The sequence below is a fragment of the Lynx canadensis genome, chromosome B2 (assembly GCF_007474595.2).
Source record: "Lynx canadensis isolate LIC74 chromosome B2, mLynCan4.pri.v2, whole genome shotgun sequence".
NCBI lineage: Eukaryota > Metazoa > Chordata > Mammalia > Carnivora > Felidae > Lynx > Lynx canadensis.
The window spans coordinates 29,578,994-29,606,550 of NC_044307.1; the positions used below are offsets into that span (position 1 = coordinate 29,578,994).

Sequence of the window (27,557 nt, forward strand, 5' to 3'; positions counted from 1 at the left end):
CTTTCTTTCTTTCCTTATTTCTTTCAAAGAGAGAACACATGTACACAAGCAGGGAAGAGAGGCAGAAGGGGAGAGAGAGAGAATCTTAAACAGACTCCACACTCAGCACAGAGCCTGATACGGGGCTTGATCCCATGACTCTGGGATCATGACCTGAGCCCAAAATCAAGAATCAGACACTCGACCAACTGAGCCACCCAGGCGCCCCACCCCACTATTCTTTTTAGATACCCAAATTGCCTTTCATTTAAAAACACAAATTATTGGGGCGCCTGGGTGGCGCAGTCGGTTAAGCGTCCGACTTCAGCCAGGTCACGATCTCGCGGTCCGCGAGTTCGAGCCCCGCGTCGGGCTCTGGGCTGATGGCTCAGAGCCTGGAGCCTGTTTCCGATTCTGTGTCTCCCTCTCTCTCTGCCCCTCCCCCGTTCAAGCTCTGTCTCTCTCTGTCCCAAAAATAAACGTTGAAAAAAAAAATTTTTAAAACACAAATTATTTGTCATGTTTGGTACTACTTCCTGCACAATATCAAAAGGTCTTCCCTTGGCATACAAAGACTCAACATCATAAATATATTGATTTCCCCAAGTTAATTGATAAATTTCATATATTCCCATTGTTTTCTTCTGGAGTTATTTAGTCTTATTTTAAAGCTCATATAGAAAAGTTAACAACCAAGAATGTCTGAAAAGGAAGAACATTTGAGGGCAGGGCAATCTGATTAGATATTTAAGTAATATGAATCCTCCATAATTAAAGCAGTATGGTATTAGCAAGTGAATAGAGAAAGAGATTACTGGGGAAGAATACTATGTTAAGAAATAGGATCAAGTAAATATAAAAATTTAGTGTGCAATAAAGTGGCATCTTAAATGCCTGGGGGAAAGATAGGCTTTTTAATTAATAGTATTGAACAACTAAATAGCCTCTGGGAAAAGATAAAATTAGAGCCATACTTGATTTCACATACTAAAATAAACCCCAGGGGCGCCTGGGTGGCGCAGTCGGTTAAGCGTCCGACTTCAGCCAGGTCACGATCTCGCGGTCCGTGAGTTCGAGCCCCGCGTCGGGCTCTGGGCTGATGGCTCAGAGCCTGGAGCCTGCTTCCGATACTGTGTCTCCCTCTCTCTCTGCCCCTCCCCCGTTCATGCTCTGTCTCTCTCTGTTCCAAAAAAAATAAATAAACGTTGAAAAAAAAAAAATTTAAAATAAACCCCAATAGATCAGAAATTTAAATATAAATAATGACACCATACAAGTGCTGAAAGAATACATTGATTAATTCCTTTATAACCTGTGGGTTGGGAAGGCCTTTCTAAGTATGATTCAAAATACAGAATAAAAGAAAATACTAACAAATCTGACTATATAAAATTAAAAATACATGTGTTTTTGCAAAATAATAAACAAAATTGAAGGATAAATTATAAAGATGTATAACATATCACAAGTAATTTATAGCTTATCTCCCTGCTACAGTTCTTAAAAATACAGAACACAAACACACATACCAAAACAAGAAAACTGAGCAAAAGACATCAGTGGAGAGTTCATAGGAAAGGAAAAGCAGGGGAGCCTGAGTGGCTCAATGAGATTGAGCCTCACATTGGGTTCTATGCTGAGTGTGGAGCCTGCTTGGGATTTTCTCTCTCTCTCTCTCTCAAAGTAAACATTAAAAAAAGAAAAAGGAAAGGCATATGGCCTTAATACATATGAAAAGATGCTCAATTGTATTCATAATAAAAAATAAATAAATAAAACTACACCAAGATACAATTTCCCATTGATCTGAGTGCCAAAGTTTTTCAAAACAACCTATTAATGACTGTGGAGAAACAGGCCCACTATAACATTGCTGATGGGAGGGCAAAATGTTTACTAGAATCCTTGTGGAATAAAATTTAGCACGATCTAACAAAATTACATCTATAATTACCCTTAGACTCAGAAATCCCATTTCTAGTAATCTACTTACATTACATATTTCTACAAATGTGAACATGGATGAGAGTATTCATTTTGGCATTGTTTGTCATAGCAAAACACTAGAAACGACACAATGTCCATCTGTAGGAAACTGAACAAACCATGGTACATCCAGACAACAATGCTATGCAGCTGTACATAAAGAATGAAAATAACCTATACATACTAATATGGATCAACCATCAGGATATATAGTTAAATAACAAAAGCAAAGTGCAAAGATGTCTATATAATGTTACTCTTTGTATAAGAAGGGAGACTAAATAAGAATCTTATACATATGTGTTTATTTTTGTAAAAAGAAATTGTGAAATAAAACAGAAACCAATAAAAATGGTTACTTAGAGGGGGAAGGAAGAAATGAAAGAGAGGATAGGATAAATATACTTGTCTGAGTACATCTGTTTTTAATTGTGTTTTTACTTTTAAACACTTTAAGCATTTTACATAATAAAAATGAAATTAATTTTGAAAGAAAAAATAAAAGTCTAAAACTGAAAACTAAAGGAAATAAACCTATTTATTTAGCAAATTTTAAGGTAGCCATTAGAGAAAATAATTATCTCAGGTGACTTCTGAATGCAGTACTCTGTACATCCTTTACAGTAAATACTCTAAGGATTAAAAAAACAGCAAATAAATATTAAATTTCATTTAGCGATTTTATTGTTAGTAGTACTATGATTGTTGCAGTTCTGAAGCTATTTTATGTATATCTTAAGATAAAGCAAATAGGTAAATATGTCCAGGTTATTAAGAGCCAAGATTTTCAATTACCTTGGAGGCACCTGGCTGGCTCAGTTGATAGAGCACAGACTCTTAATCTCAGGGTCATGAATTCAAACTCCATGTTGGGCATGGAGGCTACTAAAAAGAAAAAGAAAAGAAAAGAAACCTACAAGATTTTCAATTACCCTGATAAAAGATGTAAAGTATAAAATCAAAGAAAGGAGAAAACTATAATATAAAATTTGAATTGAAAATATCAATATAAATTCATGATTTTTCTAAACACTGCCTTAAATGTCTGAAAGCAGTGATATTTCTGAAGCAATGAACTCTCCCAGCTCCTAAACAGTGCTTTCTAAAAATCATTCCTCATTAAAAGAACCAGTGATCCTTGGAGAAATGGCTGATTCCATGTCCAGAGCTTGGGAAAGTAAGATTGGGCCTGGGACATCTTGTGCCAAAAGCAAGAAAGTGCTCACAGACAACTTTGGGGGCACCTCAAAAGGACACAGGAGTCAAGTTTTAAAGGATGCCCACTGGACATATTTTAGTACAGTTTGAGCACAAAAAGAATGACTGTAATTGGTTGTAAAATACTAAATGGATAAAAACCCTGATCTCACAGTTAAAGAAAAAGACTGATTTTCCACCTGTGTAGATTAATATGCCACCACCTTACTCTGAAAATTGGTAATTAATGAGAGATAATAAAGCATTTACCCTGCCTTTTTAGAAGGAACTCTAGAGTCCTAGTTGATGAAGGAAAGCTCCTCTCTAGATAACTACTCCCTTATAAATGTAGGAAGGGGAGAATTAGAAATGCACTGCTTTGTAACCACTGATGAAATAAATTCACTCAGGGAAGGATCACTATAGATGCCAATTATTAGGTGAAAGTGTTTTAGAATAGTCATGGTGTCAAAGAACCTTGCAGATGACTTGTTAATTGCAAAGGGGGAAACTTTACAGGACAAATCTGACAATGTCCACCTTAACCAAGTGATCACACTAAGCATCATTAGTTGTGGGATGATCTCATCCCTTCTGATGTGAGGCAATGTTAAGCACTTTTAAAGAATTAGTCCCCAAATTGGGTAATCAGAATCTAAGTTTTTAATTGAAAAGAAAAAATACAGAGGGATTGGGGAACAAGTTAAATGCCCAGACAGAAATAATAACAGAATCCATAACGTTGGACATTCTGTAAAACAACTGGCCTTAGGGTGCCTGGGTGGCTACTTGGTGGAGCATCTGACTCTTGATCTCGGGGTTGTGAGCTCAAGCCCCACATTGGATGTGGAGCCTACTTCAAAACAAAACAAAACAAAACAAAACAAAACAACTAGCCTAATGTCTTCAAAAAGTCAATTCTATGAAGAAAAAATACTGATTGTTCTGGATTAAAAAGAAAAAAAGAGAGAGGAGGACATAACAACAACAACAACAACAACAACAAAGCAACATATGGAAATTGACTGGATCTTGGGGGTTTTTTAATTAACGCTATAAAAGATTTAAATTGGGAAAGTTTGAATATAGATTAATGTTAGATGATATTAAGAATTATTGGGGCGCCTGGGTGGCGCAGTCGGTTAAGCATCCGACTTCAGCCAGGTCACGATCTCGCGGTCCGTGAGTTCGAGCCCCGCGTCAGGCTCTGGGCTGATGGCTCAGAGCCTGGAGCCTGTTTCCGATTCTGTGTCTCCGTCTCTCTCTGCCCCTCCCCTGTTCATGCTCTGTCTCTCTCTGTCCCAAAAATAAATAAACGTTGAAAAAAAAAATTAAAAAAAAAAGAATTATTAACTCATTAGGGATGATAATTTCATCTAAGTGATGCAAGATATATACTGAAGATTTAGGGATGAATGGTCATGGTGTCTGTAACTTGTTTTCAAATAGTTCAGGAAAAGAAAGATATGTACACAGATGGATAGACAACAGAGACTATTAAAGCAGATACAGCAAAATATTAAGATTTGTTGAGTCCTTGTATTGAGTGTTCAGGTGTTTATCATCCTTTTTCCTCAGTTTTTCTGTGTGTTAGACAATTTTCAAAATAAAAAGTTAGAAAGAATTTCTACATGAATATTCTGATTTTTACACAGTAATGGAAGACATTCCAGGATGCATCTCGTTAATATTTCTTCTTTGTTCCCATCAGCAATCAAGAGAGTCTCACTTTGAGATTTCAAAAGACATATTAAGAAACATCCAAACTTTGTTGTCTCGTTAGGCAAGTTTGGCATCAGCATTTTATTAAAAATTCTTGAATTTTTAAATATTAAAACACTGCAACTTACTGGCACAAGAATGACAATATACTAGCAATAAAATCAAAATGAAGCTAAACTATTTAGAAGCAGTAGCAACTCCATAATTCAAAGATAATTTAAACAGGCAATTTTAAAGAGTGCTTCATAAATGTGCAAAGCAACTCTCAGCCTGCAGTGATGCTGCCACACCAGCAGATAATGCTACAGAGCATTTCAGGTGCAGGGGAAAACCCTTTATCCATGGCTGTTGCAATCTCTTAATTAGCTTGAGTTGATGAGTTCATATCAGAATTTGTTTTATTATGTTTATTGCTTACTGCAGTTATTCTTATACTACTTACTAACTGGTACAAAAGTGTTTTAACAACTGGTTGAGCTGTACCAGTGCAGACCAGCTGAATGTCAGTGCTGTTTCCTTCTATTAAGACAGAAGCCACTCAGCTCCTGAGGGAGGGTACTCCCTGCACTGGGACTCTCAGTGCATCACCTGCTCTCCAGGGCTTGTTCCATCCTAATTCCCACTTTCCCACATTTCCAACTTTTCCTCCTCACTTGATCCTTCTTCCCAACAACATGTTAACACAAAGTATTATAAAAAAAAAAAAAGTTTCTCAATTCTATATAATCTGCCCCTTCCATTTTTCTTTCCTTGCAAATACAGCCAAATTTATTGAAGACTGTATCTCTTCCTCCACTGCCTCCATTTTCTTCCTCCAAATTATTCCTCCATTGCCTTACATCCTGGGGCTTCTGATCTCACCTGTCCAACGGAACTACTCCCACCAATATCACCAAGGCTTCTTGTTGCCAAATCCAGTAGCCACTCTTCATTCTTGGTGTCAGCATTTCTTAGGAACATCCCACACTTCACCCTTCCTTCTTTCTTACCTGGGCTTTCATTGCACCACACTTTCCAGGTTTCATCCTGTCTGCTGGCTTCTCTTCCCCTGCCCACCCTTTTATGTATGTTCTCCACTTTCTTCCTTGGCCCTTTTCTTTTCTCATGCTGAACTTTCTGTGGGTTATCTACTTTACTCTCCTCCCAGTGTGTTGATGCTGCCCAAATCTGTCTGCAGCCATGACTCCCCCCCTTCCTCCAAGCTCCACTCGAATAAACCCTGTCTCAGGAAATAGCACCATCACCTACTCTGGTTCCAAGTCAGAAATGGTACAAAATCTTGCCTTGTCTCTCTCCCTCCCCCACACAGCAAAACTATTCGCCAGACATTAACTCTACCCTCTAAGTACCCCATAAAACTATTTCTCTTCTTTCCATCAGCCACTACCTTAATTCTTGTTTCCATTCTCTTCCCTTGGATCACTGCAAAAGCCTTGGATCTCTCTACCTTTCCAAACCAGTCTCCACACTGAAACCAAAGTGCTATCTAAGGCACAAATCTCTCCTTGTTCTTAGGCTTAAAGTTCTTCACTATTCCTCTGGATAAACTCTACACCTTTAGTATATCTGACAAGGCCTAGCAAGAGCTGGCCCAAGCCTCCCTCTCCAGCTTCACTTTTCCCCACCTCTACCTTGCACCCTAAGCCCCTAAGCCATGCTGAATACATTGGTCTTCCCACCTCGTCAAGTGCTTGTTCCTTGAGCTTTGCTGTTCCCTCTGGAATCCTCTCGCCTTCTCAATGCCTGGCTAACTCCTGCTCTGTCTTCAGGTCTCAGCTTGGATCTCTTGTTTCTCTAGGCTTCCTCTGACTCACCAAGACTAGCTTAGCTGCCTGCTTAGTATTTCCATAGCAATTATTTACCATAGACTACTGATTTTTTTTTCATCCTTATATAACTTGCTATCCAAACACAGCTTCCAGCCCTATACCACTCCTTCCTGATCAGATCCCAAGCACCCCCCCCACCAACCAAATGGAGCCACTACTAACTCACGGGATCTTGTATGACTCTTCTCACAGCACTTACTATACTCTTTTTGTAATTGTCTGTTTCCATTCTCTAGTAAATTGTGAGCCCCACAGAGGACCACTTCTATATCACTTACCACTTAGGAGCAACTGGCAGATAGTGATTGCTCAACAAAACTTCATTGGGTGAATGAATCCTTGGGGTGATTATAGTTCTATCCACCTTGGTTATGAAGTTCAATAGATACATATAATTAATTTGCGTAGTGCTATAGAATTATTGTATTATTAGTATCTAGCTGTTTTACTTCTTGAGGGTACAGTCTATGCCTTATTCAATTTCTTTGTTCCAGAAAACTCAGCATGCCTGGCACATATCGTTTTCAACCAACTTGATTGTATTGGTGATCACAAGATATTAAGATAGAAAGGCCCAGATAACTGAACTACCCTATATTGTACACAGCTACCTTGTCCCAGAAACAGGATTAGAACTCAGTCTGAAAAAAAAAAAAAAAAAGAGCGGGGGAGGAGGAAGTTGCTCAATGTCTAAATAGAATGCCAGCATGAATGAGAGAAGCAATGAGTTCTCTCCATCAAGAGACTGGTCAGAGAGGTACCTGGCTGGCTCAGTCAGTAGAGCATGTGACTCTTGAGTCACATGAGTCATGAGTTTGAGCCCCATATTGGATGTAGAGATTACTTAAATACATAAACTTAGAGAGAGAGAGAGACAGAGAGACAGAGAGAGGCCAGAAGCAATGGGAACTGTCAGGGCCCCAGACCTCCATGGTCAAGTATCCCCATAGTGGACATGACCCAGGCCAAGGAGTGTGAGGACGGGGGTGTTGGGTATATCAGCATGGAAGGGAGACTGGACCCTGGCTTGTCTCTTTTAGACAGTTTCAACCTTCAGCCCCAAGCACTGGTATTAAGGTATTATTTGTCCTTCTCTGGAATCTATTTATTGCTAAGATAGTTCTTTTTCCCAGTGTTACTTTCCTACAGTGAGTGAGTCACTGACAGGGGCTGGGAAGAATCATTTACAGTATAGCCCATTGGGGATATTAGAATTGCCTCCTTCTAAGTCTTTAGCATAAACCTACCCCCTCTTCAGCTTCCCCTCCAGCTCCAGGCCTCAACTTTTCATCCCCACCCCCAGATTCTCCCTATGGCCCTAGTGAAACTCATGAGAGAGACAGCAAAGATAAAAAGATAAATGAGAAGCAGCATTGTGGTGGAGGCAGGGGGTGGGCGGACAAGTAGAATTCTGATTTTCTCCCCTTTCTCCATTTTTTGAGAACACTAACGTCCCTACGTCTAAGCAGCAGATGAGTCTCTTGCTTCCCTAAACATCATGAACCCTCAGAGGAAGCTGAGCCTGGAGCCCCTTTCTTCTATCAGAGCCTTCTAAAGAGCCAAAAATGGGAGACAGGTGGGTTTTTCTCTAACTGGGACTTTTCTCTTTTATAGCATATTTTGAGCAACCTTTAAGCACATTCACATGCTCACAGTATTTAATCTTTGTTCTGGAATGCAAATTCCAGGACTTATGTCTGCACTGGACCAACAGAGGATGAGCTTGGGAGTATGTGACTAGGCCTCAAAAGCCAAACATATCAGCTTCTCCTAAATATACTTAGTTTCCTTCACTCCTGGATTGCAGGGTTTCTATTGGCATTACCGAAAACTGCCCCATGACCCAGATCCTGCATGGGATGCTTTAGAGTGAAGGGAAAAAATCTGGTACTCGCATTTTCTCCTTCCCCTACACCTAATGGTTTGTCAATCTGTTAAACAATACTTTTTGCTACCACTCAACCCAGACAACATTGTGGCAGCCAACAAAACAAATCTCATTCTCCTTTTCCTCCAAGAATTAAGTCTAGGAGTCCAGTTGCTTGCTTAAGAAAGTACAGCAAATGTTAAAATACCCTGACTCACAAGAGAACTAACTGCTGCTGAAATGCACATGACTCCATAAGACAGCTGTCTACCTGCTGACTTCTAGCTCAGACCCTGCACTGCTCATTTTAGCTCCATTCCAAAACCAGGGCAAATGGGATTCAGAAGGCTGATTCTGTGCCCTCCCTTATGAATCTCACAGACCTTCCATGCATGTAGACCTTTAAATAATAAAGCTTAACACTGTACTTAAGAGGCTGGTCTGCTCAAATCGTAAGTGTGCACACTAGTTGTTTGCCAGTAATTAAGATGCTACTTCTACACATTTAATCACCATTTTCACAAACATTGTCTTAACTAAAAATTCTATCAACAGGAAGTCCTAGAATTATAGTGTATGAGCCCCAAAGATTTGGAGAACATCACATACCCTTCTTAATCCAAAAACCTGGTTATCTGAAAATGGGATCTTAATCACGGCAAAGCTGCACATTTAGGTCAGGTCCTGTTCGTGCATCTTTATATGCTCAGTACTTAGCACAGATCCAGACAAACAGTTGACCCTCAAAAAGTAGTTGTTGAATTTCAATAAATCCTGTAAAAATCTCACATGGAGACATCAGCTTGTCACACCTCTTACCACTTCTTCTCCAAAAAGATCCTAGTATAACCCAGGTCTAGCAGCAGGGAACACACAAGGCTGCTGCTCAAATCTGAGAAGGAAGGAATGGCATGAACTCCAAAAGAGGGTTGGATTTAGACCAGGCCTCAAAGCCTGAAGTGACTTCCCCGCCCCATGTTGATAACAGGATCCATAAAGTGCAGAATGGGAAAGTGAGCAGAGACAGTGGATTTCAGGGCCTTAGAACCCAGTGAAGTAACCCTTAAGAGAGCTCTTCCTTCCCAAAAAGAATGCACGAGAAAAGAAGGGAGAAGAAGAGAGAAGTCTCCCACAACTGTCGGCCTAAAACAGCCGCTCTCACCTCAGTCCATCTGGGGAAGGGGCTACAAAGCAGACAATCTTTATTCACAATTGGGATGGCAGAGGGGAGGTACCCTCAGGTCAGTCCAAAAGCAGAGATACTGGGTGGAGCAGATGGTACAGGGCAAGGACTCAGCACTCGTCCTCGCCCAGTAGGGCATAAGGGTTTCGGGCAGCCAGGCTGGACCCTGGAGCTGAAGTCGGGGTGTCCTCATCCCCTTCCCCCTCCTCATCCGCATCCCGGTCCTCCTCTCCCTCCTCCTCACAGGAGCTGCTCAGCTCTTCTTCTTCCTCCTCCTCCTCGTCACCTGCTGGCCCCACCCTGCCCTGCAAAACCACCAGCTCTGTGGTCTCCGGATGGGACTCCCAGGTGCCTGGGGAACCAAAACAAGAAAAGAATGGAGGAGAGTTTTAAGCAAGGAACTAAAGCCAGAGAAAGATGGGGAAGAAGCAAAAACTAAGAGTAACAATCAGTTCTGTAGCTGCTGGCATTCATTCATTCATTCATTCATTCAAACTCCCACGGGCTGGGCACCGAACAACAGCTCTGCATACATTAACTCTACTCTCTACCACCACCTTACCAGGAGGCAACTATCACCCTGGTTTTGCAGATCAGGAAACTGTCTCAAAGATGTTTAGTAACACAGAGCTGGCTAACAGGTGTAGAATCCAGATCTGACCCTGAGCCACAAAGCCTTTCGCCTACATCATAGCACAGGAACACTGGCTGTCTGACCTTTCTGTTCACTGTAGCCTGGCGGATGAAAACACAGGCTGAGGCGGCCATCCAGTGCCAGCCGCAGGAGGCTATTGGCTGCTCTGTACACATCATTCCGGGCTGCCTTGGCTGTCTTATAACCACGTTTCTCTGCCCAGGCTGAAGAGAGAAAAGAATAATGGGGAGGGAAGCCGTTAACCGGACCCAGTCACCATCACCCTATTCCCATAACGTAGTCCTTCCACTTTTCTCTGGAACATTTTCTCTTTTCTCTGGCCACGGCTTCATTTCACTTTTCTCTGGCCACAGATCTTGCTGGCTCCACGACAGAAATCCAAGCATGAGTAGCCAGATATTTTACCAAGAGCAGAACCTCTGAGAAGAGGAGAGGAGATAGAGCAGGGTAAAGGGCAAGGGGAGAAGCCAGGAAAATGGAGCCCACCTTCACAGATGTCCCAGGCACACCAGGGATGTTCTGCTGAGGGATCCTTGGCCTCTGGGTGGCGCAAGTGAAGCAGGACCTGCACAGGGATTCGAGAGGCCAGATAGCCCACTGCGGTGTATGGCTCCTGGATTTGGGCAATGGGGTAGATCCCCGCCAAAACCTGAGGGGAAACAAGAATGCTCAGCCTGTTCCTGGCCTTCTGCTTTCTCTCCCTCCCTGCCCCATCATACCTCATACCTGCAACTGCCTGGGCAGAAGGGAGGGGAATATGAGGCCAGGGCAGTCACAGAGCTTCACAGAGGGAGTGAGAAAGTAGGTCTGAAAGTATCGGGTATGGCCGGGGGTTCTGGAGACACTCACGACCTTCCGCCCCACCAGCCCGTTGATCAGCGAGGACTTTCCCACATTTGGGAAACCTAAAGAAGGCAAGAAAAATTAACACTGGACAGATCCCTACTCTGTGACAGGTAAGGCAACAGCTATAGAGAAAAAGAGAAGTAAAGCTCAGAAATCAAGGAAGCAGTATAACCTTAAAAGTTTCAAACAAATCAGGCTCTGGGCTGCCAGGGTTGAATCCTGGCCTCTCCACTTATCAGCTTTGTAACCTCAAGGCAATTTGCTTCACTTTCTGAGCCTGTTTCCTCATTTTACAAGTGAGTAGTCAGGATTAAATAAAACAGAAACAAATAGAACTGTGTGGTTCAGTGCCTGCAGCAGACCAAATGCCCAACACAAGTGAAACATGTATCTCATAATCATTACAACTTGTCCAAGAAGAAGACTATAAACCCTTAGGGGCTCACTGCTGCTCTCTTCAGGACCACCTCCGTCATTCTGGGTGACTTTGGTATCTGCACAGGTGTTCTGTTTAGCACTCTGACCTCTCGGTGCCTGCATCTATTTTCCAAAGATCATTTCCTCAACTACCCACTGTCAAGGTTGTACTCTGGACCTTGTCACTTCACACCTTCAAAATCTCAACCACAGGCACCACTCTTTCTGCCCTGACATCCTATCAATTCAGCTCACTTACTCTGTTTCCTCAGTTCCAATAAATCTTCAACTCTGACTCTAGTACAAAACCACTATTCAATACTGAACTCATGTCCTTGCTTCTCTTCTTACCCAACTGAGATCCCAGGCCCCAGCTCTATAGCCAGTAGCTTTCACACTTGAGTTCACCTTGAACTCCCCGGTCCTGCCCCTCTCCTCCATCTTACTCAACCCCATGGCTCCCATCCCCCAATGCCCTGACACTCTGGCTTATCCAAAAATCACCAAGCTCATTCCCACATGAAGACCCTCTCATTTACTGACCCCTTGGTCAGGAAGGCCCTTTTCCCATTATCTCCAAATAGCTACTTCCTCTGAACATCCTGGGCTCTTCTCAGAGGGAGTTTTGCATGAGAACCCTCCTCGCTGGATCACTCTCTACCTTTCAATGCCCCTAAATAATATGATTTCAAATCGTGAATCAACTTACTTTCAAGGAAATAAGCTCTGTGAGGGTAAGGACTTCTCTGCCATTTTCACAACAGCATAACCCACCCCTGGAACAGCACCCGGCACTCAGTAAATATTTGCTAAGAACTAGAGGTAAATGAAACCTCAGGACTGCCTGTCCCACAGCAAAGGAAAGGGTCTCTGGGCCTTAATCATACATTCCTTTCCTCCCCAAAAAGAGCAGAGACAAGGCTATTAATTCAGGGAAGATGCTCCTTGACAACAAACTTAATGGGATAAGGCTCAGAAAGATACTAATGCTAACAAAGCTCCTGCTCTGATTTAATGATTGCTCTACTATTGATTACTACCATGTAAACAGTTAAAATCTATGTCTTTCAGAATAACGCCTGGTACATAGTAAGTACCACATAAATATTAAATTTCAACAATCATGATTATTACCATTATCACTATCTGTCAGGCATCATTAGGCTCTCTGTATGCCATTCCCTTCATTCCTGACATCCATTCTAATTGGGTATCAGCATCCCCATTCTAAAAATCAAAGTAACTAAGACTCAAAATGGGTAAATAACTTCCTCAAAATTAATAAGAGGTAAGGAAAGGGGGAATTTAACTCAGGGGTGCCAGGATACTTCCACTATTGCCGACACCCTCCTTTTCCAAAGAGTGAAACTCTGTACCTCATAGGAGGCTGCCATGCACGGGCCATTGCTTCCTTACCCACACAGCCAATGGTCACCACTCCGTCTTTGTAGCGCTCCCGGGTTGGGCCGGTTGGCTCCATTGCTGAGTCAGTCTGCTGCTCCACAAGGACTGCAGGTCCATCCTCTTCTTCCTCCTCCTCCCCAGAGCCATTTCCCCAGGTGGCCCCAGCCACATCTCGGGCAATCTTCTCCCGCCAGCTGTTTAAGTCCACTGTTCCAAGAAGGAGATTATGATGAAGGTTCTCCCTAGGGCCACCATAAATGACTGCACAGACTATACACTGCACAGCTGATGTAACTGGTGCCCCGAGAGTGCCAACCTGCACAATACATTCTCCCCAGCCTTCACTTGACCCCACACAGAAATCATATGAATGTTTGAGTTTCAGAAAAATACTGGGAAGACTGAAAGCAACAGACCACTGGGGCTCCTGTCTACCTGCTGCCTCTGTTGCCACCAAGTCAGTCTGCTCCCTCTTCTATCCCTCCCTCTGGCTTCTTGCCTACATCCATAAAGAAGGGACTGACTTTAAGGAAGGTAAGCAAAATGACTTCAAGCCTTGGGCTTTCCACATATCGTCCCACAGCTCCCCTCTAAGAGGTATATACCTTTCCCCGCAGTGATGGCTTCACAGGCTCTCAGTAACTGCTCCGGCCCCAGTGCCCGAGTCCATCCTCTCCCCCGTCTCCGACTCTTCTTCAAAACTGAGATCAGAGGGCACAAAAGTGTTAGCACATGGGCTTATGCACCCCATCTCACCCACCACCCTTAAGACCAATATCAGGTACTCCTTTGTCAACAAGCCTCTCTGTTCTCCCTGTTGTCCCCTGCCACCCACCTCTCCCATACTGCCTTCCTCATTGCCCACTCACCGCTACTAGGGTCCTGTGGGGTCCGTGGGTCCCGAGGGAAAGAGGTAAAAAGGACTATGTGGAGCTGGGGATAGTGCTGGTGAAAATAATGCTTCCAGGCAACGACGAGAGCCGGTGGGGCTAGATCCACCTTGTTCAGGACCAAGACCAAGGCCAACCCAAGTTCTCCAGTCACGTACTCGTAAAGTGCTGGTGGGAAATTCACAACCTGGGACAGGGTTGGTGAGAGGAGGGAGCAATGAGAGATCAACCCAGAGTTCTCTGCCTCTAGCTCCTCACTCACCAGGCACAGCTCAGAGACAAGACTCTAGTGGTAGCAGATTCTGGGGCAAAAGGGTAAATCAGCCAAACTAAACTAGGAAAATAAAGTAATGGTAAGCAATACCTGTGCAATTGTCTGGGGAACTTCTTACAGGTCCTAATTAGGAATGGAAATGAGCCAAACACAAGACAAGGAAATAGTGATACCTAGCACACTGGGATAAAGGCTGGGGTCAGGAATAGGGGTGGGGGTTGGGATCAAACTTCGCACCTATTTTTATGTGCATGCACTTATGTTTATACACATGCGTATGCACACACATATGCGTGTGCATGTTTGTGGCAAGCATGTGTGGCTGTGTGAGTGCATGTGAGTGCACACATATGTGTACCAATGCGTGTATATATGTTGTTAAGGACTTCCAACCTAAATGTTCCCACAGACCTCCCTTTCTCTCACTAGAGGACAACAGTGAAGTGGTAAAGCCAGATTAACACAAGGGTCATCTAGCATCAGAGACTAGAGCCTTAACCACTGTCTTAACCACTATTGCAGGTGAGGCTGAATTCTGTAGTGACTAACATGATGGAGCAGGGGAAGCCCTAGCTGCCTTCACAGAATCCCTTGGAGCTCCACACTAGAACTTTCTATGGGTCTAGCTCTGGTGGGATGGGAAACAAATTATGTAGTTTTTCATCAAAGGAAGTAAAAAAAAGGATCAATTAACCAGAGCAGAAGTGGCAAGCTGTGACACTGATGAATAAAAGACTGAGTTTCTGACTGCAGACATTAGTCATACTGACAGAGAAGACTAGAAATGAAAGATACCTCTCCAGCTCCCAATTTCTGCCTCTGCCCTTTACCCTACAAGAATCTTCCTTCCCCCTCCCCCTTGCCACCCTCATTCCCAGTACTCACTGGATGTCGGATATCAGTGATAAGCAGGACAATGTCAGACATCTCCAACACGCGCCACAGCTGCCTCCATGTCTAAAAAGACAACATCAGTGGAAGAGTACCTAAGCCTGGAGTCCCTCTCCTACCCGACCCCAGACCAATTTGATGAAAGGTCACTCCTGTCCCCACTGCATTCTCACCTCCAGATTATGCTCAAAGTAGCTGAGTTTCTCAGAGGTGTAAGCCCCATGAATCTTTGCAAGATACTCCTGGAAGCTACGTTCCTCCTGGCTCATTAGCTGCTCCTTGGACATCTCATAGCTCCAAGGAGGACGTCGGGGAAAGTCCAGGACTGGGAAATCAAGAAAAAGTCCAAGTAAGTCTAAGAACAGTTTCAGGGCTCAAGAGTACATCGCAGAACCTCTCCTTCCCGGCAGTCAGGTCTTCCTCTTCCAAGCTCCTTCCCCGAGCCCACTGCCTCTCCCAAACATCAGTGTGTTGAGCTCTCACCTGAACCAGGCTGATAGACCTCTCGGATGTCCAGCTCCAGCAGCTCAGCACTGACCGGCTGTAGCACTTGCTCCCGGGCTGCTTTCTTTCTCCTTTCCACCTCCTCCCGGCTGTCTCGCTCAAAATGCAGCCGGTATCTAATGGGACAGGGACCGCGCCATCTCTTGCAATCCTGTGACCACAAACTCCCCTCTTGGGCAGACAACTTCGTAGAGCTTTCTCTTCAGAGTTGTTCAAGTCTCCTTTCAGTAAGCCCTCCCTCAAGTCTCTCTTTCCCACAGTATTCGACCTTCCCCTAAGCCTCGCCCTTCTAAAAACCAAGAACTCTCTCCAGCCCCTCCGGAAGAGAGAACTGTGGCCTGCTCCGGTGAGCCCAGCTGCCTGCGGAGAACGGTGGCATCCCAGCCCCATCTCCTCCACCAGCAATAGCCGAGTTTCCCCCAATACTCTCACATCCGAGTAGGCGGGGAAGCCCGGACCAGTACACCCCCCTCCCCCGCCTACTCTCACCGATTTGGGTCATAGCCTCGAGGACCCAGCCCCTGGGAAGGCTGCTGGTTGAGCCTGCGGATATGATGGGTCACAGACTCCCCGTCTGAGGTGTCGGTTTGCTCCTCCCGCCGCTCCCGGCTCCCGCTGCGGCTGTTGGAACTGGATCGCAGCCCATCTTGGAGCCCTGCGGGGAGGAGTTGGTGACGCCGAGCTGGCGGGTTCTAAGGGGCTGTAAGACCCCCTCCTCGGTCAGCCTGGCTTCTCACAAGACCCCACTTCTTTTGAGGCCGGGGGCTCCCAGCCATCCCGCTCAACACCCTACCGGATGTGTGTGGGGGGAGTCATTCCTCCACCAGAGACCTGCGGGGATGGCGCCCGGTTAGAGCTGGAGGGGTTCCCCTCCCCCAACTATCCATCCTTTCCCACCCCTTCCAAGGAGCCTGAGGTAAGAGAATCCCCTCTGCGGTGGCCCGCGAGCGTCCGCGCGCGGCCACCACCCACTCCCACGCCCCGCAGAGGTTCGGCCGTCACACCCCTCCTTCCAGATGTGAGGGAGCCCGAGCCCCGCCCCCTCCCCTCGCTCCTGCACTACCTCGCTTCCGCTCCCGCTTGTCCTGCAACTGCTTCTTCTTTTGCTTCACGCTGAAGGGCTTCTTTCTCGGCATGGCCTGGACCAGTCACCTGGCCCAACCTCCGCCGAGCTCCGGCCGCCTCAACGGACTCCCCCCGGGCAACCCCCGCCGCAAGGGCCTGGGACCCTTGAGGGGGCGGGGCTATGAGGTGACGTCAGCGAGCGGGCCTGGCCGATTCGCCCCAGTGGCCTGGGTGGAAGGCGGACGAAGGGAAATACAGCCACTTTCCTCTGGCAGCGAGGCGAGAGGAAGATGCGGGGTGGGCTACCCGCACGTGAGACTCAGTGGCACGGACAGGGCGCAGCTGCGGCGAGGAAGGAGGCGCGCGTGGGAGGATCAAGCTAACTTCGTCACGGACGCTACCAACTCGCGTTCGGAAGAGGGGGGACGCGTGTCATCACTACCTTGCGCGCTGGGGGAAGCTACCACTCACCTGGAGGGGTCGGTGGAGCAGAGGGCGGGTCCTACCACCTAGGGGAGAGAGAGGCGTGGATGCGCTTAAGATATTTTAGCAACCCCCGGGCTTGACCTTTGTGGAAAGACCGGACTGCGTGTCTTGGCAATGAAGTCAAGTTGCTGAGCTACACTGGGGACAGGGTCAGACGTCTTGAGGGACGGGTGGCAGTCTAAAGAGTCCTGGGCGCGCCACCTTCGTGGGACCAAAATTCCTTGTGGGACGATGATAGGGGCACAGATCATACGGGCAAGCGCGGGCGAGGAGGGAAACCCAGGCGGGACAAGGACTTTTGAAGAGAGGTCAGAGGGCACGAAGTTGTGTCTTCAGCTGTTACCATGGTAACCCGGGACCGGATGTGGCGACTTAAAGGTGCGACAGCGGTCTCAGGCCTTCTGGCCCGACAGCCTATCGACTCTATGGCACATTGTGAGGAGCCGGTTGTGGGGTCTTTTCAGCGAGGAGAGAAGAGAGGAATTTTCTTTAAGCATTTATAGGAACGCAACAAAAAGAAGGCTTGGGCCTGCCATTATCGTCTGGCAGAGACCGAGCCCCACAAAGGCTCCCCGGAGCCTTCCGGAAATGAAGGGGCAGGAGCCTCAGCTTCTCAGTCCACCCAACGGAAGCGGAAACAGAATCCCAGCGTGCCCCTTCCTCACTGCCCTCCAAATCCCGCTGCAGCCATTGCCGCAACCACGATGCCGAAACGAAAGAAGCAGAGTCAGCAGCAGCAGCCGCCACTGCAGCAGCCCCCGCTGCCAGAGCGGGAAGAGACTGGAGACGAGGAGGATGGGAGTCCCATAGGTGAGGAGCCCGGGAGGGGTGTGCACATGCCTGTCAGCTGGTCAAGGCAAGGGGATGGGGTCTGAAAAGGCGCGGGGGAGGGGGCTCTAACGGAAGGAGGAAGGGCGCAAGCGCTGGGGCGGGGATAGGAGGCTGTCCGATGTGGAGTCCTGAGCGAGTTCTCTTCCTTGACTCCTCAACTTCCATCCGGCCCCTAACCTTTCTGAAGAAGACAAGGGAGAAAAGGATAAAGAGCTCGTGTGCGCAGCCGCAGAAGGCAAGGGGGGGGGGGGCCTGGAGAGGTTGCAGATTGCGATGTCTAGAATAACAACTTGTGACCAGACTTGCACAGAGAAAGTGGAAATGCTGCCTTCTCTAAACTACTCTGGGGCGGGAGGTGTGAAGGGATCGCTCTGATTGGCCAATAGTTAGGGAGAGGAATTGGATTACCTCTGGAATCACCTGGGATGTTTTGGATAGCAACTATGTGAGGGAAGGAGAAAGCTGTAAGTATCCTTTCCGCATTGTGTGCTCTCTTTGACTGAGTCTCTACTTTTTTTTTTTTTTTTTTTTTTTTTTGCAAACTCTGAGAACGCTTTGCAGAGGAAAGGGCAGATAGATGGGCTAACAACTTGTAACACTGCTGAGAATATATCTGGCTGTACTGATTGGATTAAAAGATGAGTAGCAGAAAACCATAACAGGATCATCAGTACTTTAGTCCATTCTGGTGACTATATTTTCGTGTCTACTCTTAGGACCACCCAGCCTTCTGGGCCCTCCCCCCATGGCCAATGGAAAGCCTGGTGACCCCAAGTCAGGTGAGGACAAGGGGGCTCTGATCCTTTGATTAGGTCCTGGAGAAGGGAGCAAGGGAGGGACTGCAACCCAGGAAGGACTCAAAACCAAAACATCAGGGATTCTTTACGTAAATTAATGGAAAAATGTTGTATATTCACAGATTGGAAAGTTCAATGATGTAAAAATGTCACTTCTTCCCAAATTGATCTACAGATTCAATGCATTCCCAGTTACAATCCCTATAATGGAAATAAGCCTTCTGTGTTATTACGTGGAAATGCAAAGGATCAGGCTGAGAGATTGCAAAGACAGTCTTGAAATAGGAGGACTTATTACTGTAAAACTATGGTTACTATGATGTGGTATTGTCATAAGTCAGTATCTCAGTACAAAGAGACTAGTAACAGGCCTGCACATATGTAGACACTTCATTTGTGATGAAGATGGAGCTGAAATAGTGGTTGTTGTAGTAGATCATGCTGGATCAATTGGATATTCACGGGTGGGGGGGGGGATGAAATCTGAACTATTCATGTGTAAACATCAATTCCACGTGAACTGTAGATCTGAGTGTTAAAGGTAAAGAAAATAAATACATTTCATAGTCTTAGAGGAGATACGAGTTCTTAAACAGACAAGAAGCACACATACACTAACCATAAAGGAAAGATTGATAAACTGAACTACATTAAACTTTTATCAACCAAATAACACCATTAAGAAATTAATAGGAAGCTAGAGAGTAGAAGATATTTGCAATAAGTATAACCAATAAAGAGCTCATATCTAGAATATATACAGAACTCTTCTAGACAACCTGTTAGAAAACTGGGCAAAGGACCAGAGCAGCTGTTTCTCAAAAACTGAGATCTAAGTGACCAAGAACATGTGAACAAGAACTCAGTATCATTAGTTGTCAAATAACTGCAAGATAAAAACACACCACTTTGAAGTTGAGACCCTTGTGCACTGTTGCTGAGATAGTAAAATGATGCAATTCTATGGAAAACACTATGGCGTTTCCTCAAAAAAATTAGAAATAGAGCTACCATGTGATACAACAGTCCCACTTCTGGGTACATATCCAAAAGAATGGAAAGCAGGATCTTGAAGAAATATTTGCACACTCCTATTCTTGCAGCACTATTTACAATAGCCAGGAGCCAGAAGCAACCGAAGTGTCCATTGAGAGATGAATAGATACACAAAATATGGTATATTCATACAATGGAATATTATTCATCCCCAAAAAGGAAGAGAATCCTTGTGTGTTATATAGCATGGATGAACCTTGAGGCCATCTTGCTAAATGAAACAAGCCAGTCAGAAAAAGACAAATGTTGTATGATTCTACTTATTTGAGGTATCAGAAGTAGTCAGATTCATAGAAGCAAAGTAGAATGGTGGTTGCCAGGAGCTGAGTGGAGGAAAGGAGAGTTGTTAAAGATCTGTTTCACAACAGTGAGGATTTACTGAACACTACTGAAACATGCACTTAAAAATATTTAGATGGCAAATTTTACGTGCCTGGCTGGCTCATTCAGTAGAGCATGCGACTCTTGATCTCAGAGTTGTGAGATCGAGCCCCATGTTGGGCATGGAGTTTGCTTTAAAAAAAAAAGCAAATTTTATGTTACGTGTTCTACCGCAATTTAAAAACAAAAAACAAAGAAAAACTCCCCAGAATGGCAAAAATGAAAAAAATTTATATTACTAAGTGTTGTCAAGGCTATGGAACAATGGCCAGTGGGAGTGTAAATTGGTACGGCCACTTTGAAAAAGAAAGTTTGACTTCATTAAATTTTACCATACATATACCCTAGGACCCAACAATACCTATACTACGTTTATCCTCAACAGAAATGCATACATATGTGTAACAAAGACATGTATAAAAATGTTCATAGCAGCATTTTTCGTTATAGCCCCAAACTGGAATCCACCCACATGTCCACCATCAGTAGAATGGATAAATAAGTTGTTGTGTGTGCATGCAATGGGATACTACACTGCAATGAAAATGAACGAACTCCTGCTACAGGCAACTTGGATGAATCTCACAAACACGATGTTGAGCGAAAGGAGCCAGACAGAAAAGAATGCAGACTGTATGATTCCATTTATGCGAAGTTCAAAAACAGGCAAAAACTAACCTATGGTGCTAGAAGTCAGGATAGTGGTTCCCTTTGGGGAGGAGGGTGGAATAGTGGGGGAGGAGGGGCACAAATGGGGGGAGGACTTCTGAGTGCTAAGAAGGCTCTATCCCTTCACCTGGGTGGTAAAAACACAGGTGTGTTTACTTTGATGGTAATTGAGTTGTGCTTTTAAAATTGGCGTATTTTTCTCTATGTATATTGTACTTCAATAAAAAGTAAAAGAACAAAAACACAGGGCTTTTTTCTCAGGATTAAGGTGGCCACTGATCACCTTTCCGTGTCTGTCTTTCTCTTTCTCTCCAGCTCTTCACAGAGGTCCTCCAGGCTCAAGGGGACCAATGATTCCACCACTGCTGAGTCTCCCACCTCCTCCCCGGGGCAGAGGCCCAATTCGGGGGGGCGTAGGCCCCAGATGTGGCCCATATGGTCGTGGTTGGTGGGGGGCCAATACTGAACCTCCTTTTCCTGGACCAGGCCATGGGGGTCCTTCCAGGGGAGGCTTTCACAAAGAGCAGAGAAATCCTCGAAGGCTCAAAAGTTGGTCTCTTATCAAAAATGCCTGCCCACCCAAGGATGGCCCCCAAGTTATGGAAGGTGAGGTCCTTTTTTTTTTTTTTTTTTAAATGCCTGTGACTCTTCTCTTTTGGGCTATCCTTTGTCCTTTTGAAGTAGAAGTAGCCCTGAATGTGTTTTTCTGCCAGAGAATGACTACCGTTATCACTACCACTACCAAATAAATACCTGGAAATGGTAGGGAGTAGGAAATCTGACTGCCCTCTCTATTTCTGGTTTTTGTTATATCTTGTTTTCTTTCTTATATTTTAAACTGCCCAATTTTTACTTGTTCACAGACAAATCCAACCGCCCTGTCTGCCGACACTTTGCCAAAAAGGGCCACTGTCGATATGAGGACCTCTGTGCCTTCTACCACCCAGGCGTCAATGGACCTCCTCTGTGAGACTGTGCCTTCCCATCCAGGCTGGAAGGAGCCCTCTGTGACCTAGCGGCCATATATTTCCCTGTGGCCCTGTGATGGCTACTGTGAGGCTGTTCCACCCACCACCCTCAGTCAGTGACACCCACCCCCATCTGTCACCTTCCCGTTTGGGGTTCAGAGTTGTGTTTCATCACTGGTGCCCAGTGTGTGATCCAGCCTCCAGAGACTCGCCTTCGGGACCCCATCTTTGCTCCCTTCAACTGCCTCCTGGATCCTCTTCCCCCTCACCAACTGACTGCTGAACAGGAAACCTCTTTGGTGCTGTTTCTTGTGCATCTGCCCACCCAGCCCCCAGTACTGCCCTCGATTCCTGAGAGCTCTGGAGCAATTTCCTACCATTCCCATCTAGCTGCTTAAGTCCTTTTTATGTGACAACCTTTACCCCAAAAGTTGCCAGTTGCTCTGTGAAACTCACCAGGTTGACCTGGGGTTGAGTATGGATGACTGGTGCAGAGTTACTTCCTGAAAGGCCACTCTCCCTGCTTTTGGATTTTGTAGTTTCTGCGTCAGTAGCATGATCCCCACCGCTCTGGTCTGTGATCACTGTGCTTTGTGAAACTGTGCATCCCCTCGTACGTAGCCTCTCTCAGTGTCTGTGGCATCTTTGTGACTTCCCAACACTAGAGTAAGTTTTTCTGCCAAAACAAGTGAGACTCGGTGCCCTCTAGACTTTCCACGCCTCCCAACGTGGGAGAATTGTGAACCTTTCTGCAAGACTGCCTCCCTGGTCTCCCCATCCTGGTGTCGGTTTTTCTGGGTTTGACACAAGCCCATGAGATGTCCTCTAAAGCTTCTGATGGGCAACCCTGTCTCCTCTCCAGCCCACTTTAGTTAGACTATGTCATTGTGAGGCCACCAGCCCTTTCGTCTGAATTCTGTGAATCTCCACCCGGCCTACCTTTGGGTGGAACCTGGACAGTACTGTCGCCCTCGTCTAACCTTCTTCCCTGCATCCCTGGCACTGGTTGTTTTCTGTGAAAACGGCAGTGAACAGGCTCAGTTTTGAACTGGCCCTGAGGAAATGGGTCAGGAGTTGTGTGGGCAAGAGGGAAGGATGAGAGCCGTTGGAGAAAGAATGAATTTTTTTTCTTTTTAACATTTTTTTATATTAGTAATAAATGCAGTGGAAACAAGCATTTTCTTCAATCCCTGTGTTCCAGTCATCTCTGGAGGTACAGATAAGGCTGTTCTTGTTGGAGTCAACTTTATTCTTTCATTTGTTCATATACAGTAGTAATAGAGAAGACAACGCTTGAGTTTCTTTCAACCTGAAGGAACCAGTGAGGTCCCATTAACCTATAAGCATCAAATACACACCAGGCTGTATTACGTTCAAGGGTAAAATTTTATTGGAAAAAAGAAAGGCCAAGTATCCGTGGAGTAATTTTTAAAGACTTTACCCATGTTTGTAGATTTGATGTTTATGGGAGTGGTAATGACAAAACAGTCTTTCAGCAAATATATATGGAGTGACTGTGGGCCTGACAATACACTAGGCACTAGAAATAACAGACAAAACCAATGAATTTATAGGGGACACCCGTTAATCATAAAATCAGGAACATGTGTAAGGTTGCATTTGTCAAAAGCAAGACATGATGAAAAGGGAGTATGTAATAAAGGGAGACTGGGAAGGTGACCTTTACACTAAGCCCTGAAGGAAGTGAGGTGGGAGAGTGAAGTCTAAGAGTGAAGTGTTTGCTTAGAGTTGGGAAGAGTAGGAGATGAGGCAGAAGAAAGAGGAACTAGACCACTCATGAACCTTGCAGAACACAGATTTGGGTCTTAAGACCGAAGCCTTTGAAGAGTTTTAGGCAGGTGAGTATAATGGATTAGATTAGTTTTTCAAGAAGATCCACTCAATATATACAGCTGGCCAGGCTTGGAAATGCCTTCGAAGGGAACTTCAGTAGTCCAGGTGAGTTGTGATGATGGTATAGACTTGGGGACTGGAATGGAAGAAAAGTAATTTGAAAATAGATCAAAATGGAAGTATTTTAGGTTTTAGTTTTTAGTATGTTAGGTTTTTCTGGTTTGCATAACTACCATTTAAAAAAAAAGGTAAGAAAACAGGCATAATGCTGCTAATTTGTTTTTGAAATTAGTGAGCTTCCTTTTAAGACAAGAAGAGAGATAAAAAAGGTATTTGCACAGATAGGTTTGGTATTTAGATTAAAACTAGTGACATAAATGTCTGCTGCATATCTGAGTTTTTTGCATATAGATGGCAGTTAAACCATACACATAGAAACATTTATTCCCTAAATAGTAAGTGCCTGCTATGGCCCAGTTTATCAGCTTTTCAGTTCAGTTGTAACAGAACAAAATTAGTCTTAGAAGTTTATGTTTCACAACTTCAGAGGTAGTCCAAGGCATCATACCACCACAAGGTCCTCAGGTATTCAGAACCCATCCCTCCAGGTTTCAGCTCCATAATTCCTTGAGTCAGATCCTTTTATTCATGGTTTGGGAAGTGAAGCTTTAGCTTGCTTATCCATGCTCCAAGCCTCAGTATGGACCAGGAAGGGCAGAGGATACCACCTGTGTTGGAGGAAATTTCCTTAAAGCTAACACAACTTCAACCTTGTGCCACTGGCCATAACAGTCTTGTGGCCAATACCTAGCTGCCACTGAGGCTTGGAAAAGTACTCTTTATTCAGGCAGCTACATATTAAACAAAATAATTGGACTTTCAGGATGAATGTCCTCAGCTACTCTGCTAAAATTTGTGGATGCAACAGAGAATAAGACAAAGTGTCAATACCCTCTAGCCAAAGACCATGAGGAACATACACACCTGTGGTTAAACAGTTGGATTTATTTCGTCTGCAGAAACCATCTCCCTAAGAGGGTCAAGAATGACAGAATTAAAGGTTTGTGTTAGGTGATTTGGGGGGAAGGTTCAAGGAAATGAAATTGTTCTGGATTGGGTGCTGTCAGGAAGTGAGGGCAATTCTATGATTGCACTTCTTAATCTTACCTAGAAGGAGGGAGGAATGAAACATGGCTAAAGCCGTGGCTGGTTAAAAAAACCATTCATTTTAGCTGAGAGGGGGCTGTTTAATATTTATGGTTTGCACAATGATCTTATCTTTGTGTTTAGAAAGATTCTAAACTTTGTCTTACTTTATGACAGTCACAGTAACCTTGTCTGACATTGGTGTTCTATGAGGTTATGTTCAACCTGAGCTCCATGGCCTAGCTGTTAGGATCCCATCGTCAGGGGCTGTTTTTCTCAAAAGTGAACAGATGAATAATTACAGGTTGTGATTGGGAGTACTATATAGAGAATAATGGTTGGGGGCTACTCAAGACATGGTGGTTGGGATAGAACTCTGAAGAATCTGTTGCTGAAATCACCTGAGAGAAGAATGTCAAATGGGAAGAAGAGAGGGCTCAGGATAACCTGACAGCCTTGAGGAGGGCTGACATTTGATGGCCAAATAAGGACAAGGATGAACCTGACAAGGGGATTGAGGAGAGATCTCAGAGTGTAGCGTCTTCTCTTTGCTTCCTCTGTGCAAGGTACCATGTCAAGTTTTTACACTTATTGTCTTATGTAAGTTTCACATTAATTCAATAAATACTTTAATGCCTACTCTGGGCTAGGCATTGTTTAGGGCTGGGGATATAAAAATGAGAAAGACAAAATTCCTACCTATATGGTGCTTACAACCTATTGAGGATGATAGACAATAAGTACATGTGTAATATAATCTTAAGTAATAAGTGCTCTAAAGAAAAAGTGAAGGAAGAGGCTGGAGAGTGACAGGTGGAAGAGAATAAATCAATACTACAATAGGGCCTCTTAGAGGAGATAAGATGTGAATAGAGGCTGAAATTGAATAAAAAAGCAACCATATGAATATTTGAGGGAAGTGCATTCCAAGCATTGGGAACATCACAAAAGCCCTGAGGCAGGAATGAGTTTGAAGTAAAACAGAAGGCCAGTAGGCTAGACTGTGGGAGATGAGATCAGGAAGTTCAACAGGGGCCGGGTCATACAGAACCTGGTAGACTTTGGCAAAGCACTTGAATTTTATTCTGAGGGTTTGAACAGCTGATTTACATTTAAGTTTATTTTTGAGAGAGAGAGAGAGTGCGCGTGCACGCGCAAGTCAGTCCCGCGAGAGCAGGGAAGGGGCAGAGAGAATCCCAAGCAGCTCCAGGCTTGAACCAGAGAAATCATGATCTGAGGTGAAATCAAGAGTCAGATGCTTGGGGCATCTGGGTGGCTTAGTCGGTTGAGTCTGGCTTCAGCTCAGGTCATGATCTCAAGGTTTGAGAGTTTGAGCCCCACATCTGGTTCTGTGCTGACAGCTCAGAGCCTAGAGCTTACTTCGGATTCTGTGTCTTCCTCTCTTTCTGTCCCTCCCCCACTCGCACTCTGTCCTTCTCTGCCTCTCAAAAATAAAGAAACGTAATAAAAAAAAATTTTTTTTAAGAGTCAGATGCTCAACTGACTCAACAGCCACCTAGGTGCCCCACAACTGATTTACATTTAATTTTTTTTTAACGTTTTATTTTTGAGAGAGAGAGAGAGAGAGGAGAGAGACTGGGGTAGGGACAGAGAGACAGGGAGACACAGAATCCAAAGCAGTCTCCAGGCTCTGAGCTGTCAGCACAGAGCCCGACATGGGGCTCAAACTCATGAACCATGAGATTATGACCTGAGCTGCAGCCACGCAGGTGCCCCAACTGATTTACATTTTAAAACTACTACTAATGTAGGTGTGAAGATAGACTAGAGAATGAGAATGACAGCAGGGCCACCAGTTAGGGACCACTTTGGTGGTCCAGGGAAAAGAGATGGTGGCTTGGTCTGGGGTAAAGGTGGAGAGAGGTGGGCAGATTTGGGATATGTCTTAAAGTCTCAGTTGATGGCAACTCTACCTTCCTACTTACTCAGTCCAGAAACCTTGGAGTCTTATTTATTTATTTATTTATTTATTTATTTACTTATTTATTGTCACACCTGACATCCAAAATCCAACTCATTACAAAACCTGCTGGCACTTTTTCAAACATATCCAGAAATCAGTCCTTTTTTCCACCTCCAATACCATTGCCCTGGTCTGAGTCACCAACACCCCCTAACATGTCACCCTGCTTCTGCCATTCCTCCCCACCCTGTGACTCTCAGTTTATGAGAATAAACTGTTGAACAATTTATTCTCAGCTCAACCTTCAAAGTCATCCTTTTAATATGTAGGCCAGGTCATGTCACTGCTCTGCTCAAAACCTTGTAATGACTTTCTATTTTAGTCAAGAATAAAAGCAAAAAATTTTTTTTAATTTTTTTAAGTGTATTTATTTTTGAGAGAGAGAGAGACAGAGTGCAAGCATGGGAGAGGCAGAGAGACAGAGACACAGAACCCAAAGCAGGCTCCAGGCTCTGAGCTGTCAGCACAGAGCCCAACATGAGGGTGAGGCTCGAATTCACGGACCATGAGATCATGACCCGAGCAGAAGTCCACCACTTAACCAACTGAGCCACCCAGGCACTCCAAGAAGCCAAATTCTTGATGACCTGCAAGACCCTTCCCAATCCAGACCCTGCTTTACTTCTCTGTTTGCCTCTCCAACAACTTCTCATTCACACTGCTCCAGCCACTCTGG

At 44.7% G+C, this 27,557-nt stretch overlaps 2 protein-coding genes across 3 annotated transcripts; one reads left to right on the plus strand and one right to left on the minus strand.

Annotated features, from left to right (window-relative positions):
- Positions 1–9,753: 9,753 nt before the first annotated feature.
- GNL1 (G protein nucleolar 1 (putative)) lies at positions 9,754–17,096 on the minus strand. The gene is made up of 12 exons (XM_030314987.1): positions 16,708–17,096; positions 16,134–16,299; positions 15,624–15,760; positions 15,314–15,465; positions 15,135–15,206; positions 13,955–14,162; positions 13,691–13,786; positions 13,098–13,292; positions 11,145–11,323; positions 10,905–11,067; positions 10,481–10,621; positions 9,754–10,115 (listed from the first exon to the last, which is right to left on the minus strand). The coding sequence occupies exons 1-12, from the start codon at positions 16,778–16,780 to the stop codon at positions 9,874–9,876; spliced, it is 1,824 nt and encodes a 607-aa protein (XP_030170847.1). The 5' UTR covers positions 16,781–17,096; the 3' UTR covers positions 9,754–9,873.
- Positions 17,097–17,240: 144 nt separating this feature from the next.
- On the plus strand, positions 17,241–23,084 carry PRR3 (proline rich 3). 2 transcript variants are annotated; one of them, XM_030314988.2, is made up of 5 exons: positions 17,241–18,005; positions 18,743–18,805; positions 20,711–20,893; positions 21,245–21,535; positions 21,793–23,084. In XM_030314988.2, exons 1-5 carry the CDS (start codon positions 17,900–17,902, stop codon positions 21,897–21,899), a joined length of 750 nt encoding a protein of 249 aa, XP_030170848.1. In that variant the 5' UTR covers positions 17,241–17,899; the 3' UTR covers positions 21,900–23,084. The 2 variants fall into 2 exon arrangements, with proteins under 2 accessions (XP_030170848.1, XP_030170850.1); XM_030314990.1 differs by lacking the exon at positions 20,711–20,893 and having other exon boundaries at positions 17,562–18,005.
- The last annotated feature ends 4,473 nt before the right edge of the window (positions 23,085–27,557 follow it).